The 27,788-nt window shown below is 36.1% G+C and overlaps 1 protein-coding gene across 2 annotated transcripts in view; it reads right to left on the reverse strand.

The window, feature by feature from the left end:
• Positions 1 to 27,788, reverse strand: part of LOC148952098 (EF-hand domain-containing protein 1-like) — a 174,624-nt gene that overhangs the window by 138,600 nt on the left and 8,236 nt on the right. Inside the window, exons 1-2 of one of the 2 annotated variants that reach the window (XM_089088846.1) lie at positions 27,650 to 27,721; positions 29 to 215 (exon numbers count right to left, since the gene is read on the reverse strand). In XM_089088846.1, the coding sequence (XP_088944972.1) occupies positions 29 to 205 (177 nt within the window). In that variant the 5' untranslated portion in view covers positions 206 to 215; positions 27,650 to 27,721. Of the gene's footprint in view, positions 1 to 28; positions 216 to 27,649; positions 27,722 to 27,788 lie in introns of those variants that run through there. The other variant, XM_089088845.1, reaches the window with a different exon arrangement.

Consider the following 27,788-nt stretch of genomic DNA (forward strand, 5'->3'; position numbering starts at 1 on the left):
TCGATTAACTCTAAATATGAATACATACTGCCACTGGTGGCTCCACTATCGTCATAGAGTCATCTTCTAAATAGTAAGTAATTATGACATGTCTTGTGATTCCACCATCGGTAAACGTTGCATTGAATCTAAGACAACACCTATCATAAGTGACATAGTTGGGTGGTGGGGCAGGAGATGTAGATCGATTCAGTGCTGACATCATACTGTCTTCCCTGAAAAGGATAATGACAAAAATTACTGAGGTTTATAGTCTCACTATGAACAATCATGGGTGCAGCAGTAGCTACAATCTAGCAATGAGTGAACCACGGACAATGTTAAGAGAAACAAAAATAGACTTTTTCAGAATTTTTTGGTGAGAAATATCTCCCATGCTATTTTGAAAATATTAGTTTTCATTCGGATTTAACTTAACAGCAGTTTGTAGTTACAAGAAGAAGCTTTTCAAGATTTTGAAAAGAGCCTGAAACCCTTCACAAATAACTCCCAATTGATATTCTCCATGCTCTAATTCTAAATCATCTAATTCTCCCATTGTCGGAAACTCTTAATTTAAGTTTTATAATTCTCAACCTTAAAACAAGGAAAATCACATTTTTCCATGGGTTGCCCTAATGGGTCTCCTTCATCTATCTTTTTTAGGGTGTTTGAATCGTCAACGGAAATTAAAAAAAAATCGTGATTTCAGGGACAATGTTCAAGCGTTGCCTATAGTAAAGAGCTATAAGGCTTCATTAATTATCATTTATGCTTCTTTTTTTTGCCAGAGCCACTTCGCATACAATGGGGGGTAGTCAAAAGTTAAGAGAGGACTCATTCGATTGGAAATTCTAATTTTGTTTTTGAGTCAAAAGTGATCAAAGGGCAACGAGATGAATGATTGTTAGGGGGTGTGGGGGCAGTCAAATAATGGTAATGTGGCGTGAATTGCATGGAGTAACGTGTTCTACAGTTTAAAAGTTAATATGGAGGTGTTAAAGAATTTTTACCATGGAGGTGGGGGAGCGAAAATCTAACTTGCACTCAAAGAAACGCTGTATTTTTAATATGGAGGTGTTAAAGAATTTTTACCATGGAGGTTGGGGAGCGAAAATCTAACTTGCACTCAAAGAAACGCTGTATTTTAGTTAAGGGTCCCTAGAAATACCTCAACGATGCCTAAAAATTTGCGTATAACATCAATCCTGCCCTCTGGACACCCCCGTGAAAGTGAACCCTGCTTAAACTGAACCCTCGTGCAACTGAACCCTCGAGTAATTGGACCCCTGTGTAGCCAAACACTGGTCTAACTCAAACCTCGTGTAAGTGACCCCTCGTACAACTGAAATCCATTTAACTGAACCCTCGTGCAATTGAACCCCCCGTGAAACTGAATCCCCTTTAACTGTACCCTCGTTCGACTGACCTATTGGTAAAACCATGACATTCAAGAGTGCTCGGATCCTGGGCCTAAAAAGTTTCACTAACTTTTTAATACATAGAACAGAGGGATAAATCGTTGTTTTTTATAGGGGGTGGGGAGGGGACTAGTTACACATCGAAGCGGCATACAAAAACATTATCCAATAAATACAGACCTTTTTATTAGAGTTAGCTTTTACAATATCCGACAAAACGGGCTGAATTAAATTTTCTAGTTATACTATCGATTAAAGGAGGGTTGGGCTGAATGCGCTTGATTTGAATGGATTTGAGCCAGAATGGTTTGGGTTAAACGGGGGTTGAGTTGAATAAGGATTGCATTAAATGAGGGTTGAATTTCACGGAAGTTGAGTTGAATGGAGGTTGAGTTGCACGAGGGTTGAATTACAAAGAAGTATGTGCTGAATGAGGGTAGAGCTGAACGGGGTAAGTTAGAAGAAGTAAGTTTTTCTTAACACTAACATATTTTCTCTTCGAAGTAACAACTTTTTTCCTTAATAGTAACAACTTTTTCTAATAGCAGCACGTTTTCCGTGAAAGATAACAAATTTCTCTTAGAAGCAACAATTTTCTGTTTTCGCTACCAAGTTTTTGTTAGAAGTAACATGTTCTTATTGACACTAAAAATTTTTACTTAGACGTGACAGCTTTTTTCCTTAATGCCAACCAATTTTTACTTGAAACGACTAAATTTTTCTTGGAGGTAATAGCATTTTCTTAATAGTAACAATTTTTTTCTAATAGCTGCAAGTTTTCCGTTAAAGTTAACAAATTTCTCTTAAGAAGTAAAAATTCTCTGTTCATGCTACCAAGTTTTCTGTTAGAAGTAGCAATTCTTTCTTAACACTAAAAAATTTTCTCTTCGAAGTAACAACTTTTTCCTTAATATTAACAAATGTTTACTTAATACTGTCAAATTTCTCTTGGAAGTAACAACTTTTTATTAATAGTAAATTTTTTTTTCTAATAGCAGCAAGTTTTCCGTCGAAGATAACAAATTTCTCTTAGAAGTAACAATTTTCTGTCTATGCTAACAAGTTTTCTGTTAGAAGTAGCAATTTTCTCGGGGTTAAGAACGGGGTTAAGGGCAAAACCAAAACACCCTATGTGCATACTGGTTGTCAAAAGGGCGTATCAGCAATATTTAAGGAAAGGTTGAGGGTATCAAGTTAAAGATTGCAGGGTATGTAGGGGAGAGATGTTGAAGAGTCAGTGGAGGGCAACCAGCCTTCGTTTTACCCTTTTCAAATGCCATTTCCCTTCAGCAGTGATCGAAATTTGAATAGTTTTCAAAAACAGTCAAAAGGTCTAATAACTAAGCCTATGGGGTAATAACTACGACCAGATTCTACTTTTAAAGAATAAATATCAACATTAGTATCATTAATATCAAATAAGAGAAGTTAGGGCATTTCAGGTTTGACGACCTGCCCTCCCTTTTTCCATGGGATTCCGACGGCATGCCCTGTCACATTACGACAGCCCTGTGAAATCACGACAGTTCCGGCGAGATTTCCGCCTTCTGACGCCACGACACACCCTCACACTTTAACTAGCATGGGATGTTAAAGGGCCATAGAGGAGAGCTCCTAATCCCTCACACCTGTGCAATGCAGTCCCTGTTTCCAGTGGTCGGCTGCTAAGATTCCCACGAAACATCCCTCTGGACTCCATTGACGTCAAACGACACACCCCGTTTTAAACAGTCAGGTCTAATAAGGACGACACAATTTTATGTAACCTAGCGTCAGGACCCATGGGAAACCCCCGATTCTAACTTAACGAAAGCAGACACCTTATGTGATGTCACCTAATGATTGCGCAGCCATCACTGTCACGTAATACTTTTTTAGCATTTTATTTTTCGACCGAAACTTTCAAATCATTTTTATTCTTTGTTTTAACCTAATGACGGCGCACACTTTACGTAAGGTCAGCACACACTTTATTTGTAATGACGGTGCGAAACACTGTCACATAATACTATTTTTTTGGCATTTTATTTTTCACCCGAAACGTTAAAAGCAAACGTTTTCCGTCGCTAGGACTCGAAAGGTCAATTTTCTTCCAGTTGAAAAGCCCTCCAAGTAATACGACTAAACTTCCATTCCCAGTATCCTGTATTTGGGAAATACTTTCAAGAAATAGCACATTCCCGTGACGTCACAAGACACACCTTTGACTATTCCATGGCATATCTGAAGGAATTCCAAGCTCATGTCATGCCAGGTGTAAAATCGATGATGCGGAACACGCAGAGGAAATATTTATTTTTATACAATATTTATCGAAATAGTATTCCTAGTAATGAAGAAAAACGGGTACTTAAACTGTCTAAACATTTTTATCGTGATCACCAAGACAACTTGCAAACTCAGACTTTGTAAATAAGTTTTGTTATTTCCAACAGATTTACAAGAATATTAAAATCACAAAAAAAAACAGTTAAAAGACCCGACAAACAAAAAAAACGTGAAAAAAGCCTTATCGTATACAAAAAGAACAGTGTACTATAGAAATTCGTGAGTCCTAGCATGAAATACCAGGGGATATGGCTGATATTAGATGCAAATTTAAGCCCTATTAAGAACTTTTTAACGAAAATGTATCTTTTCATTGAGTAGGATGTAAGATTTCCCACCGTTGTGACAAAACAAACCACGCTCCCTCTCGCAATCATTTCCAGAGGGAGAGGTTGATATTAGATGCAAATTTCTAGGCATTGTTGAGGTATTTCCGGAAACTCTTAACGAAAATACAGCGTTTCTTTGAGCGCAAGTTATATTTTCACCCCCCCCTCCACCCTCCATGGCAAAAATTCTTTAAAACCTCCATCTTAACGTTTAAACTGTAGAACACATTACTCCATGCAATTCACGTTACAGTACCATTATTTGACTTCCCCCACACAACAGAAAAATCATTCCTAAGACATTTTTTAGACATTTCTTGTTAAAATTATGCCTCATTCTGGTGATTCAAGATTTCCCAACCTATCACTACGTTAAAAACCATGTTAATTCACACTATCGTGGCATTACACACCTCCCCATCCGTCATCCACCCCACCCCCTAGGATCAACCCCCCTAGGATATTTTCAACCGTTTCACTCCAAACATAAGCTAGTGAATTTAAATAAAACAGTATATTTTTAAACAGCAAGAAGTCGCAATTTCTTTACTAGAGCATGATACTCCAACCAATAAACTCCACTACCCCACTACTATTGCTCTGTGGCACCCCCTGACATCGCATCGTCATTCCTAAGAAAATTTTTCAGACATTTTTTGTTAAAATTCATGCTTCAACCCATTAATTCTTGTTTTTCGCAAGCCAAGCCATTGATGATGCTCGAAAAATGATCACACCACCATGGCATTACAAAACCGGCCCACTGCGGGGACTCTTTGACTATGGATATACAAGCACTTAAGGATTTAACCAATTATCTTCAATATCCTTACATTTACTTCATATATTTAATATTTTCTAGGGTTTACGGCCCGAGGATTCAGAGTTTTAAGATATTATTTTCCATATTTTAATATTTTTACATATTTTTCACTATTTTCCTAGGGTTTAATAGATCCAGAGCATGAAAAAATTCAGCCTCGAGTGAGACATATGACTTATGCTTTCTTTATAGTGCTGTGCTGTGGTTTTTCGTATCAGTGTTGCCTCCATTGCTGTTTCAAAGTGCATTTGGAAATTTTCTCGTTTGATACGTATGACTCAAGATTTATTTATAGTGTTGTGTTGTGCTTTTTTTGTCAGTGTTACCTCTCTTGATATTTCAAAGTGCATTTTTTTCTTTCATAAGAAACGTAAGACTCAAGATATTTTTATATTGTCATGTCATGGTTTTTCATGTCAGTGTTACCTTTTCTGATGTTCCAAATTGCATTTTGGAAGCTTTATTTGACTGTGTTACATCTGTTGACGTTTCAAAGTCCATTTTGGAAGTTTCTCGTTTGATACACATGACTCAAGATGTTTTTGTAGCGTAGTGTCAGGGTTTGTCTTGTTCCTGTTAGCTAAATTGATGTTTTAAAGTTCATTTTGTAAAGTTTTTTCGTTTGAAACGTATCAATCTAGATCTTTTTCTAGTGTTGTGCCGAGGTTTGAATTGTCAGTGTTACCTCATTTGATTTTTCAAACTGCATCTTGGAAGTTTGTTGTTTGAAACGTATGACTCAGAATGTTCTTGTAGTGCTGTGTTGTGAATTATCATGCCAGAGTTACCTCAGTTGATGCTTTCTAAGTAATTTCTCGTTTGAAACGTATGACTTGGGATATTTTTGTTGTGATTTGTCGTGAATTGTCTTTGTTATCTCTCCTGATGCTTTCAAGGTGAATTGAGGAAGTTTTTTCCTTTGAATCGTATAACTCAGGATGAATTCATAGTGTTGTGTCATGGTTTATCTTGTCAGTGTCACCCCATTTAATTTTTCAAATTTCATTTTGGAATTTTGTTTCGTTTAAAACATATGAACCAAGATATTTTTGTACTCTCCTGGTTTGTTTTGTCACTGTTATCTAATTTGATGCTTTCAAAGTGCATTTTGGAAGTTTTTCGTTGGAAACGTATGACTTGGGATATTTTTTTATTGATGTGTCGTGACTTGTCTTTGTTACCACTCTTGATGCTTTCAAAGTACATTGTGGAAGTTTTTCTTTTGAATCGTATGACTCAGGATGTATTTATAGTGTTGTTTAGTGGTTTGCAATAACAGTGTTACCTCTGTTAATATTTTTAAAGTGCATTTTCCAAGTTTTACCGTTTGAAACATATAACTCAGAATATTTCAATAGTGTTGTGTCATGGTTTATCTTGTCACTGATACCTCAGTTGATCTTTCAAAGTTTATTTGGAAGCTGTTACCTCCATGAGAAATTTGATCATATTAAGAAAACTTTGTTAGTATTAAGGAAAAAAGTTTTTATTTCGAAGAGAAAATTTGTTAGTGTTAAGGGAAACTTGCTACTTCTAGCGAAAAACTTGTTAGCATATACAGAAAATTGTTACATCTAAGAGAAATTGGTTATCTTTGACGGAAAGCTTGCTGCTATTATAATTTTTTTTTTACTATTCAGAAAAACCTGTTACCTCCATTGGATATTTTATAATATTAGGTAAAGGTTTCTTAGTATTAAAGAAAAAGGTGTTACCTCCATGAAAAATTTGATTGTATTAAGTAAACATTTGTTAGTATTAAGGAAAAAGTTGTTACTTCGAAGAGAAAATTTGTTAGCGTTAAGAAAAATGGCTACTTCTAACAAAAACTTGGTAGCATGAATAGAAAATTTTTACTTCTAAGGGGAATTTGTTAACTTTAACGGAAAAGTTGCAGCTATTAGAAAAAAATTGTTACTATTAAGAAAAAATGTTACTTCCATAAGAAATTTGACCGTATTAAGTAAAACTTTGTTAGCATTAAGGAAAAAAGTTACCACTTCGAAGAGAAAATTTGTTAATATTAAGAAAAAGCTGCTACTTCTAACAAATTTGTTACTATTAAGAAAAGGTTGTCACTTCCATGGAAAATTTGATCGTATTAAGTATAAATTTGTTAGTATTAAGAGAAAAAGTTGATACTCCGAAGAGAAAATTTTGAAGTGTTAAGAACAAAAATGCTACTTCTACTAGAAAACTTGGTAAAATTAACAGAAAATTTTTACTTCTAAGATTAATTTGTAATTTTTGACGAAAATACTGCTGCTATTAGAAAAAATCGGTTACTATTAAGAAAAACTTGTTAATTCCCCACAAAAATTTGATAGTATTTAGTAAAACTTTGTTACACTGATAAGATAAACTACGATACAACAGTAGAAAAATATCTTGAGTCGTGTGTTTTCAAAAATTCAAAATGCACTTTGAAATATCAAGTGAGGTAACAGTGACAAGACAAAGCAGTACAAGAATATCTTGAGTCATATGTTTCAAAAGAAAAAAAAACAAATTCCAAATAAATATTGAAACATCAACATAGGTACCAGTGACAAGATAAACCATGACACAACACTATTGAAACATTCCGAGTCATATGTTTCAAACCATAAAAATTCAGAAATGAACTTTGAAAACATTAACAGAGGTAACACTGACAAGAAGCACCACGACACAACACCATAAATACATCCTGAGTCATACGATTCAAACTAAAAAACTTCCACAATGCACTTTGAAAGCATCAAGAAAGGTAACAAAGACATCACTACAAATTCACTAAGACACAACACTATTAATACATCCTGAATAATACACATCACTATAAAAATATCCCAAGTCATACGTTTCAAACGCGAAACTTCCAAAATGCACTTTCAAAGCACCAAATAAGGTAACAGTGACAAGACAAACCAGGACAGTACAAAAACATCTTAATTCATATGTTTCAAACGAAAAAAATCCCTTCCAAAATCAACTTTGAAACATCAGCTGAGGTGACACTGACAGGATAAACAACAACACAACACTATGAATACATCCTGAGTAATACGATTCAAAGGGAAAAACGTCCACAATGCACTTTTAGAGCATCAGGAGAGGTAACAAAGACAAATCACGACACATCACAACAAAAATATCCCATGCCATGCGTTTCAAACGAAAAACATCCAAAAAGCACTTTGAAAGTATCAACTGAGGTAACACTGGCATGATAAACTACGACATAGAACTACTTGAACATTCCAAGTCTTACGTTTCAAACGAGAAACTTCCAAGATGCAGTTTGAAACATCAACTGAGGTAACTCTGACAATTCGAACCTCTACACTACACTAGAAAAACATCTTGAGTGATACGTTTCAAATGAGAAACTTTCCAAAATGAACTTTGAAGCATCAATAAAGGTAACAGTGACAAGATAAACCATGACACTACACTACAAAAGCATCTTGAGTCATACGTATCAAACGAGGAACTTCCAAAATGAACTTTTAAACATCAACAGATGTAACACAGTCAAGATAAAGCACGACACAAAACTACAAAAACATCTTGAGTCATATGTTTCAAACGAGAAAACTTCCAAATTGCAATTAGAAATATCGACAGAGGTAACACTGACATGATAAACCATGACACAACGCTATAGAAATATATTGAGTCATGCGTTTCCTATGAAAGAAAAAATATACTTTGAAAAATCAAGAGAGGGAACATTGACAAGATAAAGCACGACACAACACTATAAATACATCTTGAGTCATAAATATCAAACCACAAAGCTTCTAAGTGCACTTCGAAACATCAATGGAGGTAATACTGATGCGAAAAACAATGACACAGCACTATAAAGAAAGCCTAAGTCATACGTCTTACTCGAGGCTGAATTTTTCATGCCCTGGATCTATTAAACCCCAGGAAAATAGTGAAAATATGTAAAAAAAAAATAAAATGGAAAAATAATAACTTGAAATTCTCAAACCTCGGGCCGTAGAAAAAGCCCTAGAAATTATCAAATATATGAAGTAAATTTTAAATATTGAAGATAGTTGCTTAAACCCTTAAATGCTTGTATATCCATAGTCAAACTTTCCCCACACTGGGCCAGGCGTGTAATGCCGTGGTGGTTTTATGTGTTTTGTGGAGCATCATGAATGGCTTGGCTTGCGAAAAACATGAATTAATGGGTTGAACCATAAATTTTGACAAGAAATGTCTGAAAAATGTCTTAGGAATGATGATGCGATGTCATAGGGTGCTAAAGAGCAATAGTAGTGGTGTACTGTGCCGTGAATTGGTTGGAGTATCATGCTCTAGCAAAGAAATGGCAACTTCTCGCTTTTCAAAAATATACTGTTTAATTTAGATTCACTAGCTTATTTTTGGAGTGAAACAGTTGAAAATTTCCTACTGGGGTGGGGGGTTTAGGGATGGTGCCACTTGGATGACTGAGGGGGAGTTGTGTACTGTCATGGTGGTGTGAATTAACATGTTGTATCACATAGGGATGGGTTGGGAAAACTTGAATCACCGGATTGCGGCATAGTTTTTAACAAGAAATGTCTGAAAAATGTCTTATGAATGATTTTTAGGGGGTGTGGGGGCAGTCAAATAATGGTAATGTGGCGTGAATTGCATGGAGTAACGTGTTCTACAGTTTAAAAGTTAATATGGAGGTGTTAAAGAATTTTTACCATGGAGGTGGGGGAGCGAAAATCTAACTTGCACTCAAAGAAACGCTGTATTTTCGTTAAGGGTTCCCAGAAATACCTCAACAATGCCTAACAATTTGCGTATAACATCAATCCTGCCCTCTGGAAACCCCCGTTAAAGTGAACCCTCCTTAAACTGAACTCTCGTGCAACTGAACCCTCGAGTAATTAGACCCCTGTGTAGCCAAACACTGGTCTAACTCAACCCTCGTGTAAGTTACCCCTCGTACAACTGAAATCCATTTAACCGAACCCTCGTGCAATTGAACCCCTCGTGAAGCTGAATCCCCTTTAACTGTACCCTCGTTCGACTGAACCTATTGCTAAAACCATGACATTCAAGAGTGCTCGGATCCCGGGCCTAAAAAGTTTCACTAACTTTCAAATATATAGATCAGAGAGATAAATTGTTGTTTTTATAGGGGGGGGGGGGCTAGTTACACATCGAAGCGGCATACAAAAACAGTATCCAATAAATACAGACCTTTTCATTAGAGTTAGCTTTTACCATCTCTGACAAAACGGGCTGAATTAAATTTTCTAGTTATACTATCGATTCAAGGAGGGTTGGGCTGAATACGCTTGATTTGAATGGATTTGAGCCAGAATGATTTGGGTTAAACGGGGGTTGAGTTGAATAAGGATTGCATTAAATGAGGGTTAAATTGCACGGAAGTTGAGTTGAATGGAGGTTGAGTTGCACGAGGATTGAATTACAAAGAAGGTTGTGCTGAATGAGGGTTGAGCTGAACGGGGTTAAGTTTCACGGATATTATTTGAGAGAGGGTTGAGCTGTAACGGGGTTGGATTGCATGGGTATTCAGTTGCATGAGGGCTCAGTTGCACTAGGGTTCAGTTGCACGGGAGTTCAGTTGCACGAGGGTTCATTTAAACGGGAATTGAGTTGTACGAGGGTTCAGTTAAACGAGGGTTTAGTTGCGCGAGGGTTCAGTTGCATGGGGTTCAGTTTCAGGAGGGGTTCAGTTGCACGAAGGCTCAGTTACACGAGGGTTCAGTTACAAGGACGCTCAGGCATGCCTGGGGTCAGATGCACGAAAGTGCAACTGCGAGTACTTTTACTTGCGACAAATTTCAAGAAATTTCAAGGGGAATTTTTTGGCAAAACCAAAACACCCTATGTGCAAACTGGTTGTCAAAAGGGCGTATCAGTAATATTTAAGGAAAGGTTGAGGGTATCAAGTTAAAGATTGCAGGGTATGTGGGGGAGAGATGTTGAAGAGTGAGCATAGGGGGACCAGCCTTCATTTTACCCTTTTAAAATGCCTTTTCCCCTCAGCAGTGATCGAAATTTGAATAAAGTTTTCCAAAACAGTCAAAAGGTGTAATAACTAAGCCTATGGGGTAATAACTACGACCAGATTCTACTTTTAAAGAATAAATATCAATGTTAGTATCATTAATATCAAATAAGAATAGTGAGGGCACTTCAGGTTTGACGACATGCCCTCCCTTTTTCCATGGGATTCCGACGGCATGCCCTGTCACGTAACGACAGCCCTGTGAAATCACGACAGTTCTGGCAAGATTCCCGCCTTCTGACGCCACGACACACCCTCGCACTTTAACTAGCATGGGATGTTAAAGGGCCAGATAGGAAATCTCCTAATCCCTCACACCTGTATAATAGGGTCCCCGTTTCTAGTGGTCGGCTGCTAAGATTCCCACTACACATCCCTCTGGACTCCAATGACGTCAAACGACACACACCCTCTTAAACGGTAAGGTCTAATAAGGATGACACAATTTTATGTAACCTAGCGTCAGGACCCATGGGAAACCACCGCTTGTAACTTATCGAAAGCAGACACCTTATGTGAGGTCACCTAATGATTGCGCAGCCATCACTGTCCCGTAATACTTTTTTAGCATTTTATTTTTCGACCGAAACTTTCAAAGTATTTTATTCTTTCTTTTAACTTAATGACGGCGCACACTTTACGTAAGGTCAGCACACACTTCTTTTGTAATGATGGTGCGAATCACTGTCATATAATACCATTTTTTCGGCATTTAATTTTTCGCCCGAAACGTTCAAAGCTTTCCGTTGCTAAGACTCGAAAAGTCAACTTCCTTTCAGTGGGAAAGCGCTCCAAGCAACAATACTAAACTTCCATTCCCAGTATCCTGTATTTGGGAAATACTTTCAAGAAATAGCACATTCCCGTGACGTCACAAGACACACCTTTGACTATTCCATGGCATATCTGAAGGAATTCCAAGCTCATGTCATGCCAGGTGTAAAATCGATGATGCAAAACACGCAGAGGAAATATTTATTTTTAGACAAAATTGCTCTAAATGTATTTCTAGCGATAAAAACTAAGGGATGCTTAAATTGTCTAAACACCTTGATCGTGCTAAACAATAAATCTTAAAAACACAGACTTTGTAAATAAGTTTTGTTATTTCCAACAGATTTACAAGAATATTAAAATCACAAAAAAACACTTAAAAAACACGACAAACAAAAAAAACGTGAAAAAAGGCTTATCGTAATATATAGAAAAAGAACAGTGTATTATAGAAATTCGGGAATCCTAGCATGAAACACAAGGAGATATGCCTGATATTAGATGCAAATTTAAACCCTATTAAGAACTTTTTAACGAAAATGTATCGTTTCTTTGAGTGGGATGTTAGATTTCACATTATTGTGACAATACACCCCACCCTCCCTCTAGCAATCATTTCCAGAGGGAAAGGTTGATATTAGATGCAAATTTTTAGGCATTATTGAGGTATTTTCGGAAAATCTTAACGAAAATATAGCATTTCTTTGAGTGCAAATTAGATTTTCATCCCCCCCCCCCCACCCTCCATGGCAAAAATTCTTTAAAACCTCCATCTTAACGTTTAAACTGTAGAACACAATACTCCATACAATTCACGTTACAGTACCATTATTTGACTTCCCCCACACCCCAGAAAAATCATTCCTAAGACATTTTTCAGACATTTCTTGTTAAAAATTAAGCCTCAATCCGGTGATTCAAGATCTCCCAACCTATACCTATGTGATACACCATGTCAATTCACACCATCATGGAATTACACACCTCCCCATCCGTCATCCACCGCACCCCCTAGGATCAACCCCCCTAGGATATTTTCAACCGTTTCACTCCAAACATAAGCTAGTGAATTTAAATAAAACAGTATATTTTTGAACAACGAGAATTCGTAATTTCTTTACTAGAGCATGATATTCCAACCAATAAACTCCACAGTACCCCACTACTATTGCTCTGTGGCACCCCCTGACATCATATCATCGTTCCTAAGAAACTTTTAAGACATTTCTTGTTAAAATTTATGCTTCAACCCATTGATTCTTGTTTTTCGCAAGCCAAGAGATTCATGATGCTCCACAAAAGATCACACCACCATGGCATTACGCATCCAACTCACTATGGGAAAGTTTTGACTATGGATATACAAGCATTTAAGCATTTAACCAAATATCTTCAATATTTTAAAATTTACTTCATATAAGTAATATTTTCTAGGGCTTATGGCCCGAGGTTTGAGCATTTTAAGATATTATTTTTCCATATTTTAATATTTTTACATATTTTTCACTATTTTCCTAGGGTTTAATAGATCCAGAGCATGAAAAAATTCAGCCTCGAGTGAGACATATGACTTATGCTTTCTTTATAGTGCAGTGCCGTGGTTTTCCGTATCAGTGTTAACTCCATTGATGTTTCAAAGTGCATTTGGAAGCTTTCTCGGTTTATACGTATGACTCAAGATGTATTTATAGTGTTGTGTTGTGCTTTATCTTGTCAGTGTTACCTCCCTTGATATTTCAAAGTGCATTTTTTTCTTTCATAGGAAACGTCTGACTCATGATATTTTTATATTGTTGTGTCATGGTTTTTCATGTCAGTGTTACCTTTTCTGATTTTCCAAATTGCATTTTGGAAGCTTTATTTGACTGTGTTACATCTGTTGACGTTTCAAAGTCCATTTTGGAAGTTTCTCGTTTGATACACATGACTCAAGATGTTTTTGTAGCGTAGTGTCAGGGTTTGTCTTGTCACTGTTACCTCAGTTGATGCTTCAAAGTTCATTTTGGAAAGTTTTTTCGTTTGAAACGTATCACTCGAGATGTTTTTCTAGTGTAGTGTCGAGGTTCGACTTGTCAGTGTTACCTCAGTTGATGTTTCAAACTGCATCTTGGAAGTTTCTCGTTTGAAACGTATGACTCAAAATGTTCTTGTAGTGCTGTGTCGTGATTTATCATGCCAGTGTTACCTCAGTTGATGCTTTCTAAGTGCATTTTGAAACTTTCTCGTTAGAAACATATGACTTGGGATATTTTTGTTGTGATGCCGTCGTAAATTGCCTTGGTTATCGCTCTTGATGCTTTCAAGGCACATTGTGGAAATTTTTCACTTTGAATCGTATGACTCAGGATGAATTCATAGTGTTGTTTTATGGTTTATCTTGTCAGTGTCACCCCATTTGATGTTTCAAATTTCATTTTGGAAGTTTTTTTCGTTTAAAACATATGAACCAAGATACTTTTGTACTGTCCTGTCTTGTTTTGTCACTGTTATCTCATTTGATGCTTTCACAGTACATTTTGGAAGTTTCTCGTTGGAAACGTATGACTTTGGATATTTTTTATTGATATGTCGTGACGTGTCTTTGTTACCGCTCTTGATACTTTCAAAGTGCATTGTGGAAGTTTTTCGTTTGAATGCTTTGACTCAGGATGTATTTATAGTGTTGTGTCGTGGTTTATCTTGTCAGTGTTATCCCTGTTAATGTTTAAAGTGCATTTTGGAAGTTTTATCGTTTGAAATATATGACTCGGAATGTTTCAATAGTGTTGTTTCATGGCTTATCTTGTCACTGGTACCTCAGTTGATCTTTCAAAGTTTATTTGGAAGCTGTTACCTCCATGAGAAATTTGATCATATTAAGAAAAACTTGTTAGTATTAAGGAAAAAAGTTGTTATTTCAAAAAGAAAATTTGTTAGTGTTAAGAGAAAATTGCTACTTCTAACAAAAAACTTGTTAACATAGACAGAAAATTGTTACTTCTACGAGAAATTTGTTATCTTTGACGGAAAACTTGCTGCTAATATAAAAAATTTTTTACTATTAATAAAAAGTTGTTACTTCCAAGAGAAATTTGACCGTATTAAGTAAACATTTGTTAATATTAAGGAAAAAGTTGTTACTTCGAAGAGAAAATTATTTAGTGTTAAGAAGGAATTGCTACTCCTAACAAATAACTTGGTAGCATGAACAAAGAATTTTTACTTATAAGAGAAATTTGTTAACTTTAACGGAAAACTTGCAGCTATTAGAAAAAAATTGTTACTATTAAGAAAAAGCTGTTACTTCCATAAGAAATTTGATCGTATTAAGTAAATGCGGTGAAGCTTTCTAATGAATTCAATTTGGAATTTAGTAAAAATATTAAGAAGTAAATACAAAAGTTTCGAAATACCACTTTTGTATTAAGATAAAGGTACACATCCTGGAATGTGTAAGCTTGGAGGGAACTTGCTCAATAACCAATTTCCTGGCTAAGTACGTCAATGAGCGGGATGGATGCGGTTGGTTTTTCATATATATACTCAGATTTTTTAGACTGAAGACACACTCTTTGACTTGCAGGGCGAACCTCTGCCCGTTTGTTATCTTATTAGAAATAACTTGGAATATTGTCGGATTATTGTAAGTGTCTAAGTATCTTATTATATATTATTGCAGATTTATGATATTTGTGGTCTACTTGGGACAACCAGTCCCAGTAGAATAATATATGTATTATTATACCTTGTACTAGTCTATGTTAAATGAATATAAGTATTGTATTATAGGCAACCTTTCTACAATCTACATTTAGTCTCTCGAATATACCCAGCTGGTACGCCTCATTAGTCCAGTCAAAGCCTAAGGCACGCAACCAAAGCTTAATTACCTTAGGGCCATAGTTTATCTCCCCTATAAAGGGAGAATAAAGGTATCTACAACTATATCACGTAAATTCCATAAAAACAACGTTACCACAACTGGTGGCAGCGGTGGGTATAATACAATACTTAAATAAAGGTATCTACCACTACATCACGTAAACTCCATAAAAACCACGTTACCACATAAAACATTACTAGCATTAAGGAAAAAAGTTGTTACTTCGAAGAAAAAAATTGTTAGTGTTAAGAAAAAGTTGCTACTTCTAACAAAAGACTTGTTAGCGTAAACAGAAAATTGTTACTTCTAAGAGAAATATGTTATCTTTCAAGGAAAACTTGCTGCTCTTAGAAAAAAGTTGTTACTATTAAGGAAAAAAGTTGTTACTTCGAAGAGAAAATATGTTAGTGTTAAAAAAAGCTTACTTCCTCTAACAGAAAACTTGTTAGGAAATGAAACTCAGAGAGGAAAGAAAATAACAAAATGCAAAATAAAATCAAAAAGGTAATTCTAAGAGAAATTTGATATCTTTAACGGAAAACTTGCTACTATTAGAAATTTTTTTTACTATTAAGAAAAACCCTGTTACCTCCATTGGAAATTTTATAATATTAAGTAAAGGTTTCTTAGTATTAAAGAAAAAGTTGTTACTTCCAAGAGAAATTTGATCGTATAAAGTAAACCTTTGTTAGTATTAAGAAAAAAAATGTTACTTCGAAGAGAAAATTTGTTAGCGTTAAGAAAAAATTGCTACTTCTAAGGGGAATTTGTAATCTTTGACGGAAAAGTTGCTGCTATTAGAAAAAAATTGTTACTATTAAGAAAAAATGTTACCTCCATGAGAAATCTGACCGTATTAAGTAAACCTTTGTTAGCATTAAGGAAAAAAGGTTTGTTACTTCGAAGGGGAAGTTAGTTAGTGTTAAAAAATAAATTTCTAGTTCTAACAGAAAACTTATTAGCATTATTAGAATTTTTTCTTCTAAGAGAAATTTGTTATCTTTGACGGAAAACTTGCTGCTATTAGATACAAATTTATTACTATTAAGAAAAGGTTGTCACTTCCATGGAAAATTTGATGGTATTAAGTATAAATTTGTTAGTATTAAAGAAAAATATTGATACTCAGAAGAGAAAATTTGTTTGTGTTAAGAAAAAAATTGCTACTTCTAACAGAAAACTTAACAGCATTAGCAGAAAATTGTTACTTCTATGAGAAATTTGCTATCTACGACGGAAATCTTGCTGCAATTATAAAATTGGTAACTATTAAGAAAAACCTGTTAATTCCCACAGAAATATGATAGTATTTAGTAAATCTTTGTTACACTGATAAGATAAACTACGATACAACACTAGAAAAATATCTTGAATCATGTATTTCAAACGAAAAAAAATTCAAATGCACTTTGAAAGATCAACTGGGGTAACAGTGACAAGACAAAGCAGGACAGTACAAGAATATCTTAAGTCATAAGTTTCAAAAGAAAAAAACAACTTTCAAATAAATTTTGAAACATCAACATAGGTACCACTGACAAGATAAACCATGACACAACACTATTGAAACATTCCGAGTCATATGTTTCAAACCATAAAAATTCCAAAATGAACTTTGAAAACATTAACAGAGGTAACACTGACAAGATAAACCACGACACAACACCATAAATACATTCTGAGTCATACGATTCAAACTAAAAAACTTCCACAATGTACTTTGACAGCATCAAGAGAGGCAACAAAGACAAGTCAAGACACATCACTACAAAAATATCCCAAGTCATACGTTTCAAACGCGAAAATTCTAAAATGCACTTTGAAAGCATCAAATAAGGTAACAGTACCAGGACAGTACAAAAACATCTTGATTCATATGTTTCAACTTTGAAACATCAGCTGAGGTGACACTGACAGGATAAACAACAACACAACACTATTAATACATCCTGAGTAGAACAATTCAAAGGGAAAAACTTCCAAAACTCACATTTAAAGTATCAGAAAGGGAAATAAAGACAAGTCACGACACATCACAACAAAAATATTCCATGCCATGCGTTTCAAACGAAAAACATCCAAAATGCACTTTGAAAGCATCAACTGAGGTAACACTGGCACGATAAACTACGACATAGAACTACTTGAACATTCCAAGTCTTACGTTTCAAACGAGAAACTTCTAAGATGCAGTTTGAAAAATCAAATGAGGTAACACTGACAAGTCAAAGCCCGGCACTACGCTAGAAAAAGATCTTGAGCGATACGTTTCAAATGAGAAACTTTCCAAAATGAGCATTGAAGCATCAATTGAGGTAACAGTGACAAGATAAACCATGACACTACACTACAAAAGCATCTTGAGTCATACGTATCAAACGAGAAACTTCCAAAATGAGTTTTTAAACGTCAAAAGATGTAAAAAAGTCAAGATAAAGCACGACACAAAACTACAAAAATATCTTGAATCATAAGTTTCAAACGAAAAAACTTCCAAATTGCAATTAGAAATATTGACAGAGGTAACACTGACATGATAAACCATGACACAATGCTTTAGAAATATCTCGAGTCATGTGTTTCCTATGAAAGAAAAAATACACTTTGAAAAATCATGACAGGTAACACTGACAAGCTAAAGCACGACACAAAACTATAAATACATCTTGAGTCATACATATCAAACAAGAAAGCTTTTAAGTGCACTTCGAAACATCAATGGAGGTAACACTGATGCGAAAAACCACGACACAGCACTATAAAGAAAGCCTAAGTCATACGTCTTACTCGAGTCTGAATGTTTCATGCCCTAGATCTATTAAACCCCAGAAAAATAGTGAAATTTTTTTTAAAATAATAAAAATGGAAAAATAATAACTTGAAATTCTCAAACCTCGGGCCGTAGAAAAAGCCCTAGAAATTATCAAATATATGAAGTAAATTTTAAATATTGAAGATAGTTGCTTAAACCCTTAAATGCTTGTATATCCATAGTCAAAGTGTCCCCACACTGGGCCAGGCGTGTAATGCCTTGGTGGTTTGATGTGTTTTGTGGAGCATCATGAATGGCTTGGCTACCGAAAAACAAGAATTAATGGGTTGAAGCACAAATTTTAAATAAAAATGACTGAAAAATGTCTTAGGAATGATGAAGTGATGTCAAAAGGTGCCAAAGAGCAATAGTAGTGGTGTACCGTTGTGTGAATTGGTTGGAGTATCATGCTCTAGCAAAGAAATGGCAACTTCTCGCTCTTCAAAAATATCCTGTTTAATTTAGATTCACTAGCTTATTTTTGGAGTGAAAAGGTTGAAAATGTCCTAGGGGGTTGATGAGGGGGGGTGCCACGGGGATGACAGATGGGGAGGTGTGTAATGCCAAGATGGTGTGAATTGACAAGGTGTATCAGGTAGGGATGGGTTGCAAAAACTTGAATCACCATATTGTGGCATAATTTTTAACAGGAAATGTCTGAAAAATGTCTTATGAATGATTTTTAGGGGGTGTGGGGGCAGTCAAATAATGGTACTGTGGCGTGAATGGCATGGGGTAACGTGGTTCTACAGTTTAAAAGTTAATATGGAGGTGTTAAAGAATTTTTACCATGGGGAGTGGGGAGCAAAAATCTAACTTGCACTCAAAGAAATTCTGTATTTTCGTTAAGGGTTCCCAGAAATACCTCAACAATGCCTAAAAATTTGCATATAACATCAATCCTGCCCGCTGGAAATGATTGCTAGGGGAGTTGTAGAAATATAACTTCAGAGCCCTGTTTTAAAGGTTCTTTTAACTAGATCTGTAATTCATAACCGATTTGTATCATTTTGAGGGTGGATTGCTAAAAAATAAATCATTGGATTTAAAAGCATATTTTTATAATGAAAATATCTGTAAATGGCCTTGGAATGGTAAGAGTGCCAGAGGGTGCCGTGTACAATCCATAGTTTACAAGGGTGGCATATATTGCCTTGGAGTAATATGCTTTTACACCTTAAAAGTTAGGGTGGGGTGTATTGTCACAATAGGGTGAAATATAACATCCCACTCAAAGAAACGAAGCATTTGCGTTAAAAAGCTCTTAATATGGAAAAAATTTAACTATAATATCAACACCCCCTCTGGAATAGGTTGCTAGGGGAGGGTGGGGCGTATTGTCTAGATATTGTGAAATATTAATAAGTTTAGCTCAAAGAAACGGGGCGTTTTCCTTAAAAGCTCTTAAAATGTTTTAAATTTGCATCTAATATTAACCTCTCCCTCTGGAAATGATTTCTAGGGGGTGGAATATATTGTCACGATGGTGTGAAATATAACATCCCACTCAAAGAAACGATGCATTTTCGTTAAAAAGTTCTTAATAGGGGATAGATGTGCATATAACATCAGCCATATCCCCTGGTATTGTATGCTAGAACCCCCGACTTTCTATAATACAGGGTTCTTTTTTTGCATATGTTACGATAAACCTTTTTTCAAGCTTTATATTTTGTTTGTCGTGTTTTTTAACAGTTTTTTTCTGTGTTTTTAATACTGTTTGTAAATTCCTTTGAAATAATAAAACTTTTATTTAGAAAGTCTGTATTTTTAAGATTAATTGTTTAGCACGCTGAAGGTAATTACACAATTTAAGCATAGCTTAATCTTTATGCTAGAAATACATTTAAAGCAATTTTGTCTAAAAATAAATATTTCCTCCGCGTGTCCTGCATCATTTATTTTACACCTGGCCAGGAGAAGACTGACATGAGCTTGGAATCCCGTCAGATGTGTCATTGAAAAGTCAGGGGTGTTTTTTGACGTCACGAGAATGTGTTACTTCTTGAAAGTATTTCCATGATTCAGAATAGAGGGAATGAGAGTTTAGTTCTGTTGCCTGGCGTACTGTCCCACTAGAAGAAAATCGGCCTTTCGAGTCCCAGAGAGGTAAAAGAACTAAAGAATAAGATAAAAAAGAAACGCTTTGAACGTTTCGGGCAAAAAATAAAATTCCAAAAAAGGTATTACGCGACAGAGATGCGCACCGTCATCATAGGCAGCGCGCTAGCGCTGCCTAAATAAAGAACAATGTGGGCACAATGTGTTTTTCTCCACCCGGGCACTTCGTATTGAAGCAGTTGTCGTAGAAACTTCGAAAATGGCTCATTCGATTGGAAATTGGAGTGGCTAGTGCCCTTTTTAATAGTCGAAAGTGATTCAAGGGCAACTAGCCCCTCCCCCCTCCACGCCCATCATTCCCCCAAACCCATCCAATCAAAATTTTGAGATAGCCATTTTGTTCAGCGTAGTTGATTTCCAGATAGAATATATGTTTTTGAGGAGAACACTCCCCCGCAACCCTCAGGGCAAGGGTTTTAAGTGAAATTCTGAGGGTAAATAAGGTTTTTATAAAAGGCACTTTTGTAGAAACTTTAAAACCGGCTTAGTTAGTTTTAAAATCTAAGGGCTTGTACCTTTATTAATAGTTGAAAGTTATTTATTTGCAATTAACCCCCTCTTCCCCGCCCATCATTCCCCCAAACATATCGAATCAAAATTTGAGATAGCCATTTTGTTCAGCGTAGTTGATTTCCAGATAGAAAATATGTGTTTGAGGAGGACACTCCCCAACAACCCTCAGGGCAAGGGTTTTAAGATATGCCCTGGGGGTATATAAGGTTTATATAGAAGGTGTTGTCGTAGAAACTTCAAAACAGGCTCATTCGAATGGAAATTCAAAGGGCTAGTACCCTTTCTAATAGTCGAAAGTGATTGGAGGGCAACTAGCCACCCCCCCCAAGGCCCATCATTCCCCCAAACACATCTAATCAAAATTTTGAGATAGTAGTTTTGTTCAACGTAGTTGATTTCCAGATAGAAAATATGTTTTTGAGGAGGACACTCCCCCACAACCCCCAGGGCAAGGGTTGTAAGTTATGCCCTGGGGCATATAAGGTTTTTATAGAAGGCGTTGTCGTAGAAACTTCAAAATAGGCTCTTTTGATTGGAAATTCAAAGGGCTAGTGCCCTTTTTAATAGTAGAAAGTAATTGGAGGGCAACTAGCCCCCCCCCCACTCCCATCATTCCCCCAAACCCGTCCAATCAAAATTTTGAGATAGCCATTTTGTTCAGCGTATGTTTTTGAGGAGGACACTCCCTCACAACCCTCAGGGCAAGGGTTTTAAATTATGGCCTGGGGGCATATGAGGTTTTTATAGAAGGCGTTGTCGTAGAAACTTCATAAAGGGCTAATTCAATTGGATATTCAAAGGGCTAGTACCCTTTTTAATAGTCGAAAGTGATTGGAGGGCAACTAGCCCTCCCCCCCCCCCCGCCCACCATTCCCCCAAACACATCCAATCAAAATTTTGAGACAGCCATTTTGTTAAACGTAGTTCTAAGTTCTAGAAATTAGGTCTTTTAGAATGATAATCCCAACTAAGACCTCATGATAAGACCGTCAAGTTATGCCCGTGGGGCATATAAGGGATTTACAGAGAGCGTTTCCGTAGAAACTTCAGAAAGAGATCATACGACTGGAAATCAAACTAGCCTGTGCTCTTTCTAGTAGTTAAAAGTTATTGGAAGGCAACTAACACCCCTTCCACGCCCACCATTTCCCCAAACATATCCAATCAAAATTTTTAGATAGCCATTTTGTTCCACGCAGTTAAAGTTCAGGAAATTATCCCTTTGAGCACGACACTCCCTCCATAGTCTTCGGGGCAAGGGTTTTAAGTTATACCCTGGGGGCATATAAGTTTTTATTGAAATCTTGGTCGTAGAAACTTGAAAAAGGGCTCATTCGATTGGAAATTCAAAGGTCTAGTGCCCTTTTTAATGGTTGAAAGTTATTTGAAGGCAACAAACACCCCTTCCACACCCATCATTAACCCAAATATATCCGATCAAAATTTCTTGATAGCCATTTTGTTCCAAGAAGTTTAAAGTTCAGGAAAGTATACCTTTGAGCAGGACATTTTCCCCAAACTCTTCAGGGAAAGAGTTATAAGTTATGCCCTGGGGGCATATAAGATTTTTATTGAAATGGGCAACTAAACCCCCTCTCATCCCACCATTTCCCCAATCATCTCCACTCAATATTTTTAGATATCGATTTTGTTCAACGTAGCTAAAAGCTATGAAAATTTCGCCTTTTTAGATAAAAAACTCTAGCAGAACTTTCAGTACAAAGGAAGTAATTTGGTCACTGGGGGCGTATATAATATTTATAGGGAGTTGTTGTAGAAACTTCAAAAGGGGCTCATTTGATTGGAAATTCATATTGCCCTTTTTAATAGTCGAGTGAGTGGAGAGTAATTAGCCCCCCTCACAAAGCCACCAGTTCCTTAAACATATTGACGAAATGCTTAAGGATAGCGATTCTGTTCGAAGTCTTTGATGGTTCTGGAAACTATGTATTTGAGGTTACAAATCCCCGAGACCCCCCATGGTCCCGGGTATAAGTTGGGTATTTTCAGGGGGCCGATCAGATTTTCAATGATATACTTATCGTAAAAATTTCAAAAGGGGCTCATTCAATTGGAAATTGAGAGGGATAGTGCCCATTTTAATAGTTGAAAGTGATTGGACGGTAACTAACCCCTCTCTCATGCCCACCATTCTCCCAAACACATCCAATCAAAATTTTCAGCCCTTTTTAATAGTGAAAAATGGTTGGAGGGAAACTAATCCCCCACCCATGCCCACCCTCCCATTTGACTTTGTGTTTAAATAATTAACGTTTCCATAATATTAAATCGAAACGCACTGTGTTAATGGTAATTACCAATAAGGCATCTCAGCAGTATGCCAAGTAAGACTGAGGGTATTTTGTTCAAACTTTCAGGGCTGCTTTTGTTGTTAAAATTTCACCAAATCAAAATGGCGTAAGTGTATCCAAGCTATCAAAGAAAGTAAACAGATTTTTTTGCGAATGGTATCAAGTTTTCCGTTTCAGGTCAACTGGAGGAGGTATGAAACTAAATTAAACACTGCTATTTGTGTCCAGATTTTTAAGAGGGTGTAGCCTATGTTGTTAAAAATTGCTGAAAATTTTTCTCCATCATACAAATAGCAGGCCAAACTATAAATTCTTAAAAAAACGAAAAGATTTAAAGAATTTTTTTCTTTTTGTCTGAAAGACTATGTCAATATAAAACGAACAGAAATTAATTAAAAAAAAATTTTCCACAAAATAAGTTTTACTTTTTTCACAAATAAGTAAAGAACTCCATTAAACAAAAAATGAGCAAAACTAAAATAAAATAATCTACCAAGCGTGAAACTACCACAAATCAGCATCGATAAATAAATGAAACCCAAAACAAGCAGAAATTAACCTAAGTTGGGCTCAAAACCCCAATGCCTTCCCAAGGCCAGAACAAAATTTTCTTTTTACTGAAAAAAAATGCAAATGAATGTGCATGTTTCACGTGACAGTGATGGTTGCGCAATCATTACTTGACCTCACATAAGGTGTGTGCTGTCGTTAAGTTACAATGGGGTTCCCCACGGGTCCTGACGCTAGGTTGCGTAAAATTGTGTCATCCATATTAGACCTGACCGTTTAATACGGAGTGTGTCGTGTGACGTCATTAGAGTCCAGAGGGTGTGTCATGGGAATCTTAGCAGCCGACCGCTAGAAACAGGGACCCTATTGCACAGGTGTGAGGGATTAGGACCTTCCCTATCTGTCCCTTTAAAATCCCATGCTAGTTTAAGTTTTAGGGTGTGTCGTGACGTCAGAGGTCGGGAATTTTTCCAGGGATGTTGTGATGTCACAGGGCTGTCGTGACGTAACAGGGCGTGTCGTCGGAATCCCATAGAAAAAGGGAGGACATGTCGTCAAACCTGAAATGCCCTCACTACTAGATAACAGATATTAATATATATGAATAAATAAATCTTGAATGAGTAAAAATTCAATTTAATAATACTCAAGTCAAACTTTAAACGAACAAAAGCAGACACACAGGAGTTTGGATACTGCCCTCTTCTCCTTTCCGTAGCTGTAAAAGTTAATTTCTGGTAAAAGTTAACACGAACAGATATATTTTAATTTCTGTTCATATTGGGTTTCATTTATTCTTTAATATTAGTTTCAGGTTGTTTTGAGTTTGAACTATTATAGGGCTTTTTTGCTGGTCTTAAGTTTTATAGGGTTCTTTACTTTTCTCTGAGAAACCTTTTTGTTCGGATTTGTTTTCATTAATTGACCAAAGGTGTACTTCCAACTAGTCCTTATTTTTTATAACGCGTATGGCCCATCACATCATGGGCGTAGGCAGCATAATGTCTAGGGGGGGGGACAGTCAATAGTGTGAGGGAGGGCCTTTTATCAACTGCTTTTCCAACCATCTGCTTTTTCAGCCATATCTAATGTAAATTTTAAGGTCTAGGGGGGGGGGGAGCAGCTGCCACTCCTGCCCCCCCCCCCTCCCTACGCCCATGCATCACATCCATTTAATTTCGAGTCATTTCTAGGTGAGAGGGTTTTCTCCATCACGTATGCTACTAAAGTTGAAAATATGAAAGATCATACATTATGTCCAAGGCAGGTAGTGGTTTAAACCTTCTCCCCCTCCCCCCGAAATGTCTGCCCGATTCGTAAAAACGTAACGAAAATTAATATAAACAGGTGGTACTTCCTTGCTAGCCAGTACACACTCGAGAATTTGGATATGCCAGATCAGACAATAAGCGGTTTATAGGTGTCTTTGTACGGAGGTAATTAGCTTAGGCTCAGTTGATATCTGCGTTGTAGGTATAGATAGATAGATAGATCGTGTATTTCAAAAAGCCCAAGAGCCATATACACACAAAAAATATGAAAATAGAAAAATTACAACAGAGCAAATTACAAACACACATTAACATGAATACATAGCGAAAAATACCTTCTGGTAAAATACAAAAAAAAAAGTAACTTTAATTCCATATAATTAATAATAATTAATTGTAAAAACATTTCCTTCTTTTTAATCCCTTCTCTGTGTACGCACCAATACGAAACATTGTGGTTGGATTACTACTTTGTAATATATTTGGAAGCAGCAAAACAATCCCATGTAAGTAATTTTCCCTTAAATCAGAGAGCACCGGGCACTTTCGGAGAAAATGGTCCAAATCTTCGTCCTCATCCCTACAAAGAGGACACACATACCGACCATCAGGATGTACTATCCCCCTGTCGAACACCATTTTGTCTACTCTGGATTGGAAGGCAATTCGCCCTAAGCTGAATCCATCGACATAAAATCATAGCCGGTAAATTGAATTTAGAATAAATTTCCTCTCCAAAACTAGGTTTAACCTGATTATAATGATTCAATGTACCAGAATTTAAAACCAGCCCTTGCCAATACTGAATTTCTTGACCCTCTAAGATAAATCGTACTTGGCTTACTAAATTTGTTGGTAGATCAGGGGAACCAAGATCGTCATTCCATAAGTAAGCCATTCCCACACTTTCTAGTAATGACCTAATTTGGGATGGCCACGACCTTTTCGAATCATAGCTCAACATCTGATAATAAGCAGCACTTACTAGTCTGTCTTCATTGCACCTAATGATCTTCAACCAAAATCTAAGCATCAAAATAGACCTACGTAGTTTTAACGAAAAAAGGCCCATATCACCTTTCAGAACCTGTGAATCAGTTGTCTGATGTAATCCAAATAGTCTTTTATAATACTGGAGCTGGAGGGACTCCAACTTGTGTGCCGCTTCTCCGCCCCAAATCTCCGCTCCATACTCTAATACTGGCAAAATTTTTGTATAAAATATTCTTTTGTGCATTTTTAGGTTTTTAATTCCCATTATCGTCGGATTTCTAAAAATTGCAGACATGGCCACTTTACCTCTATTAATTAATTCATCAACATGACTGTTCAAACTTCCATTTTCTGATAAAACAAATCCTAAATATTTTATTCTTTTACTTACTTTAAGTTCCTCATTATTAAATTTAAATTTACAATTATCTTCGCCACTTGTTTTCCTTTTTTTAAAAATAACAACTTCACTCTTTTCAACATTCAGCCTTAGTTTTTTCATCTGCAAATAATCATCTATAAGACTCAAAAGCGTCTGCGTTGTAGGTATATTTGTATTGAATATTTATTATATTGAAATGGTATTTTGGTTGGGTTAGGTTACGTTAGGTATTTAATACAATGCGTTCTGGGTGGCCCCCCTCCATAATTCTTTGTTGTAGTTTCCATAATTTTGTTACTAAACGTTTACAATATTTAAACTGTTGTTTTTTGGGGTTTAGGGGGGAAAGGTACCTAGGCTATGTTAGGTTACGTATTTAATATATGCTATGCTTTACCCCCCACCCCATCCCCTAATGTGCAAATATAAAGCCCAAATTTCTTTCTAAACTATTCTAAATTCATCCTATTTTATTTCATTAGCATTAACCAAACTTAACTTCTTTCGTGTGCACCATATAATGCACAAGTACCTATTTTGGTATATTTCATTATGATTAACCTAACTTCAATTCTCGATTGTGTACTGGCAAACATTGAGTACCAAAAACATTTTGGCGCATTTAAAAAAATTTTGCAACCCCCCCCCCCCGGAAAAAAAAACGAATAAAAAGCCGATATTCTTAATGAAATATTTCGATTGTACGGAAAAATTTCCCCTGAACCATATATGCGAAACTTTTATCAAAAAGCTTCGGTCTGAAAATCAGTTGACATGAGGTCGAACAAGCTTCAAACAGTCGCAACAATCCGAAACCGATCTGGAAATAAGAGGAGTTTTAGTCCCAACGAAACAAAAAGTGATGATTGCTAAGTCGATCGTTACTTGGCCGCGGATCTTCATTACAACAAAATAGTTTAATAATTAAAACCTTTCTAGCAAGAATTCCTTTTTTAAATTAATACTCCTGGTTCAGTTTGACACAGAGAAACTCATTCCATTTAAAAGAGGCTTACTTTTCAAATTAACTTAATACGCACCATGGATGACTATTAAGATACTAAAGTACTTTTGCTAGCCTATTTAAACAAAATGTCCCGTCGCTTTTGTTTAAACATCCGTAAAAGTGGATAATATTATATGAGTCAAAACAGCTATATCCATATTCCGATAAGAAATTTATATTACCCTTTATTTCAAACTCCAGGAAACGAAAAAACACAGATCTTTTCAAAACATAAGATGCAAGACAACTAGTATGTATGTGTGTTTGCATTTTAAGCGTCGTGAATTTAAAAGCTGAAGACAGGTTTCCTTAATAATTAGC

This window comes from Artemia sp. Qi Xiang Cuo, chromosome 5 (assembly GCF_049724085.1).
Source record: "Artemia sp. Qi Xiang Cuo chromosome 5, ASM4972408v1, whole genome shotgun sequence".
Classification (NCBI taxonomy): Eukaryota; Metazoa; Arthropoda; class Branchiopoda; order Anostraca; family Artemiidae; genus Artemia; species Artemia sp. Qi Xiang Cuo.